At 35.6% G+C, this 6,000-nt stretch overlaps 1 protein-coding gene across 3 annotated transcripts in view; it reads right to left on the bottom strand.

Annotated features, from left to right (window-relative positions):
- Positions 1-2,777: 2,777 nt before the first annotated feature.
- Positions 2,778-6,000, bottom strand: part of fitm2 (fat storage inducing transmembrane protein 2) — a 150,269-nt gene continuing 147,046 nt past the window's right edge. For all 3 annotated transcript variants that reach the window (XM_059980567.1, XM_059980568.1, XM_059980570.1), the window contains one exon: positions 2,778-5,884. In XM_059980567.1, coding sequence (XP_059836550.1) covers positions 5,284-5,884 — 601 coding nt within the window. In that variant the 3' untranslated portion in view covers positions 2,778-5,283. The remainder of the gene's footprint in view (positions 5,885-6,000) is intronic.

Below are 6,000 nucleotides of genomic sequence, written 5' to 3'. Positions count from 1 at the left end.
TTTGATCAATTTCACTAAAAGGCAGAATATGTTCCAGAGGCTAGTGGCTACTGCTATTCCTCTACAAAAGCCCACCAATTTAGAAATGCAGAGCTTTTTTTAAAGCAATAAAAAAAATCCTAAATAAACGATTAAAAAAACGAACAACGTGGAGTGAGCAAGCAGGATATAGACACAAACTAGCAAATAAATCACATTGTGCTGTTGACCTGAATTACGGATAAACTCTCAGGTCTCTTAAATTTGAAATAAAATTGAATGTTTTATGAAAAGTAAAAGCTAGATCAATTTCAATCTGCATTTAATTGCTAAAAGGTAAGATCTGCTGCATAGATTTATAGCTGTGTTAGAAAAACTGAAGTATGAGAGTAACCAAAATCAAAACCAGAAATGCCAGAATTCATGAACCATTATGGGCATTGGAACTACCTCAATATATGGACGAATATACCAGTGCTTGAAACAGAACAGTGCTTTTTAGAAGAGGCCAATTTAAATGGTATCAGAAAGGATCTGACAAGTGTGGATTGGGACAGGCTGCTTTCTGACAAATGTGTGCTTCGTAAGGGGCAGGCCTTCCAAAGTGAAAATTTTAGAGTACAAAGCTTCTATGTGCCTATCCGCATAAAAGGTGAAGACAACAGATATAGGGAGCCTTGGTTTTTTAAGAGATATCAAGGCCCTAGTTTTTTTAAAAAAAGAGGTACTTAGCAGGTATAGGTAGGTAGGAAGGAACAAATGAGGAGCTTATGGAGTTTAAAAATGCAAGTGAACACTTAAGAAAGAAATCAGGAAGGCAAAAAGGTATGAAGCTGCCTTAGTAGACAACCTGAAGAAGAATCCCAAGAGATACTACAGATATGTTAAAAACAAAAGGATTGTAAGGGACAAAATTGGTCCTCTGGAAGATCAGAATGGTAACCTATGTGTGGAGTCAAAAGAGATGGGAGAAGAACTTTAATGGATTTTTTGCCCCTGTATTTTCTCAGAAGGTAGACACACAGTACATAGAAGTAAGGCAAAACAGCATCAATTTCATGAACTCTAAACAGATTACGAAGGAGGTGTTCGCTGTCTTGAGGCAAATTAGGGTGGATAAATCCCCAAGGCTTGACAAGGTGGTCTCTCCAATCCTGTGGGAGGCAGGTGCTGAAATTGCCAGGGCCCTAGCAAAGATATTTAAATCATCCTCAGCAAAAGGTGAGGGTCCAGAAGATTGGAGAATAGCTAGTGTTGTTCCACTGTTTAAAAAGGGCTGTAAAAATAAACCAGGGAATTTCAGTCCAATGAGCCTGACATCAGTAATGGTAAAGCTATTGGAAGGTATGCTAAGGGACAGGATATATGAGTATTCGGACAGACATGGACTGATTAAGGATAGTCAGTGAGCCTTTGTGCATGGTAGGTCATGTTTAACCAATCTTATGGAATTTTTCCAAGGAAGTTACCAAGAGAGTGAATGAAGACAAGGAAGTGGATGTTGTCCAAATGGACTTCATTCAGTAAGGTCCCACATTGGAGGTTGGCAAGAAGTTTCAGTCACTCAGCATTCAAGATGAGCAGTAAATTGGATTAGACATTGGCTTTGTGGGAGAAGCCAGAGAGTGGTAGTAGAAGGATGCCTCTGACTGGAGGCCTGTGACTACTGGAGAGTTGCAGGGAACAGTACTGGGTCTGTTGTTGTTTGTCATCCATATCAATGATCTGGATGATAATATGATTAACTTGGATGACACCAAGATGGGGGTGTAGTGGTCAGTCAAGAAGACCATCATGGCTTGCAGTGGGATCTGGACCAGCTGGAAAAATGAGCGTAAAAATGGTATATGGAATTTAACACAGACATAGTTTCCTATGACTCTATCCTAAATTTGACTCCTGAGCCAGCATGGATAACTTAACTCACCTCAACGCTAACTGATTCCACACTGTATGGTCATTTTCAAAGACTCCACAACTTGTTCTCAGTACTGTTTAGTTACTTTATTATTGTTTGCATGATACATCCTCCTTTGTATATTGCTTATTAGTCTTTGTTTATGCATAGTTTTTCAACTTCTGTTGATTCCTTTATTTTCCTGTGAATGGCGGTAAGAAAATGAATCTCAAGGTAGCATATGACGACATTTACATACTTTAATAATACTTACTTTGAACCTTGAACAGCTGCAAGTTGATGACATGTGCAGTGTCTTGAAATTGCATTTTGTGAAGTCCACAGTTTTAAGACATTGCCCATTTTGAAATGTACCTCCGCACCATTAATTCTGAAATAAAAACAGAACTTATGAAAGTCAGTAACTGTGTTTTCTATCTCCATCAATGCTGCTTGATCTGGTGAGTATCTCAGATTTGCAACATCTGTAGAATTTTGCTTTTGGACTATTAATTCTATTTTTTTCCATTTATCACACCTATAAAAGCTTATGCAGCATAGTTTTCTTTTTAATAGGAGCCTCATTTGAAAACTGGTTACATGATTTAAAACTTAATTTCAGCTGCCCAACAATGTCTTTAGATAAAATTGTTAGCATAGAAAAATATCAAAAGGCATTTTTACAGCAATGAAGTCAAAATATTAACAGAGAGAAAAGAAGAGATATTAGAATGAATGACTAAAATCTTGGCCAAATATGTAGTTTAAAAGTGTGATGGGTGGAAGTAGTCAGGTATATACACAAGACAAGACTTTGGAATTCTTGTGTATAGTTGAAAGAGATTCCAAATGGCATTTGAACTCTTCTCAATAGAACTGAAAAAGGCAACACAGAACTCAATATAATTTAAAAATTTAATTATATTTAGAAATTGTAAGCTGAACGTACAAAGCTATTACAATTACATGTTGCTTATCATGTGTTTTCTATTGCACACTGATGGGTCAAAGACTTTCTCTGGATATAATAAGTAGTCTAAACAGGACATGACATAAATGTTACATTTCAGCCAGTTTCACTTAAAAAAAATTAAGATTTTAAATATTGTTCACATAGTAAAAAGCTATGTTAAATTGTCATACAATTATACTCACTTCATTTCACTTTATATGCTTGAGTTTAATATATGGCTGAAACAGCACCATCTTTCCAACTTTTGACAACAGGATCAGTGTACATCTCAATAAAAGAACTTACATTTCATTCAAAGCAATGACAGAAAAACAAATTAAATAAACACTAGTACAAAACCAAGCTATTTGTATAACTAATAGAAAAACAGTTAAAAGTGAGAAAATGGTAATATTGCATTTTCATCTTAAAACATAATTCCAATACAACCGAAAACATACAATCTTTTATATAAACTATTATATGCACCGTATATTGTATAGATGTACCTTCCTGAATTTGCTTTCAGCATATCATTAAAAAAGGACCTACACCTACACCTTCCTTTGAAAGCACAGCAACTTTGCAAGAAACTTCAGCAATTTCCCTAGTTGACTGTCATGAAGTTCAGGACTCACAGGTACTGATACACAAATGCAGGTGACTACCATCATCCAATTGCATTCTAACAACAACTCCTCGTGTAGTTCAGTCATCAGGCACCAACTCTTGAGCAGTTTCCCAGCAGTGACGGTGAAATGTACGATCACTGAACTCAAGCCCGGAGCAACCTATCAGCCAATGATCAGATACCAACTGTGTGGAAGGGACAGATTTTGCTTTGAGTTGCGTGTTTAACAAACTTGAGTGTTTAAATCCATATTTCCAAACTCTTTAAAAAATAGTATAGTGCTTAATTTTTAAATAGTGTTTGAATATTTCCGTAACAGATTTAACTGACAGTTCATCCTGAAGTTGTGAGATTACTTACTGGAAGGCATTGTAGTTTCCACAGCTGCACTAATCAGATCAAATACAACTTCAAAAAGGAAATTCTTGGTGGAGAATTTTCTCAAGGATAGGTTTAGCACCCAGCTCACTGCTCCAAGGAAATTCTAGGCCAGTATTTTTACATAGATTTACCATTTATAAATATTAACCTTAAGTATAACGATAACTTTTGAGCACCATCAGACATTGGAATGCAAATTTGCTATGGGAGTTGTCCAAAAATAAATGACAACTTCTTCAGAAGGTACAATTTCCATAACAGTATTGCACCAAGTGGTTTACAACAATGTTGAAATGGTGTTGTAAAAGTTAATCCTGATAGCTGACAATTCCAGGAATTCAAGTTCAATCCTCACCTCCAATACTCCCTGTAGAGAGTTTGCATCTTCTCGCTGTGACTACATTGGTTTCCTTCCACATGTGCTGGCAGTTAATTAATTGTTAACAAACTCTTAGTACGTGAGAGAAATAACAAATTATAGGCATACGAGACTAATAAAATTCCTCCTCTGGGGCCTGGCAATGTTGATGCACGAAATGGCCCCCTCCTGCACCATTTAGTGTTAGGAGTAAGATGTTAAACATTATTTTAGCTTCAGTAAAGCAGCATCCTTAATTCAATTTTTGGAACTTAACCTTTAAATTTCAAGAGGCCATGCAGTAACCAAATAAAGAATGCACTTGCAATTTTTCTATCACATAATTTGGTGTAGATTGTTAAATTTTATACAGAATTCTGCATTTAATACATATAAAGTACTGAAAAAAATACACATTTTAATGACTTAATACACATGTCCCTGAATTTTTTAAAATCAACTTATTGGACCATTTTTTAAAATAAATATTTAAGGTTAATATTTACTTAAGATGAATATTTATAAAAATGATAGATGATTTTAAATCAAGAAAAGCAATTTTATTGAAAGCTTAGCAGAATGAACTCCGTGCAAATCAGAAAGATATAATTTTGTGCATGTTACCCTAACAATCTAACCAAGAGGCGCAGTACAAACCAGCATCTCGTGCAAGAGGAAGCAGAATTCCTCTAATCATACAACTGGATTAACATATGCAGATATATTGAGAACTGCAGATAAAACATCAAAATATTTTCCTTTAGAATATCTGGCCCAGCAATCAAACTCATGCTGATAGATTTTAGTTTTTAACGTCAGACTCTATTTTCAAACACTTATGAAATTCAATCTGCCCCACATCCAATTTTTAAACTCATATTTGGTTTATTAATTATTAGTTTTCTTACGTGGAAGGCAATTTTAGTTACACTTTTTCTACTGGCATTCCATATTTATCCCGATGTCTGCTCTCATACTGGTCATTAACAACTTAAAGTACATGTATGGAGAATACTGACTGTTTGAATATATTTTATTATTAGCATATTAAACCAATTATAATCCTAATACAAATTTAATTCTAATTACTCATTTTTGGTCCCAATTTCTGGAGGCCTTCCAGGAGAAAACCATTTCTTATACCAAAACCTGTATGTTAAAAGCCAGGCAGAAAGTCCAAAAGTGGTTCCAATAATCTTTTGAGGTAGATCATGAAAATATATTGCCGTACAGAAGAACATCCAAATCCACAACAGACACAATGCATTTAAAGCAATAAAGAGTGACTTAATGATGGTGGAAATAGCCTTTCCGGGCTTCTGTTCCACTTTGTGAAGTTCATTCATGATTGCTGTTTCTTCTATCATCATCAATACACAGTATGACAACAAGAAGGAGTGCCCAGAGATGTCAAAGCCAATCCATAAATGCCCTTGTTTGCTGCAAGCACGCCTATTTTCAAACTCCTGTAGAACAGTCATATTTTGGGATTCAAAGCATTTTCCTGTGAAATTTTCAACAACGTGAAAGGTCCTTGTGCTGAGAAACCAAACAACAGTGCCTACCACACATGAAGTTATGCGCCGTAATGCAAACAGAACATCTCTTTGGACAAAGTAGTTTGAGATGAAAATAAAAGGAAGAAGCAGGCACACGGTCCAACCCCATGACAGTTTGACAAAGTACCTACAAAAACAAACAGAAAGCAGTATTAATGTTGATATTCTTTAAGAACAATAATTTGGTTTCAACTGGAGGCATGTGTAGCAAGGCTATAAAGGACTGCCTAGACACTTTGACCC

The sequence above is a fragment of the Hypanus sabinus genome, chromosome 9 (assembly GCF_030144855.1).
Source record: "Hypanus sabinus isolate sHypSab1 chromosome 9, sHypSab1.hap1, whole genome shotgun sequence".
NCBI classification, from domain to species: Eukaryota; Metazoa; Chordata; class Chondrichthyes; order Myliobatiformes; family Dasyatidae; genus Hypanus; species Hypanus sabinus.
The sequence above is the reverse complement of the archived record's forward strand: the minus strand, read 5'-3'. Positions and strand labels throughout refer to the sequence as shown.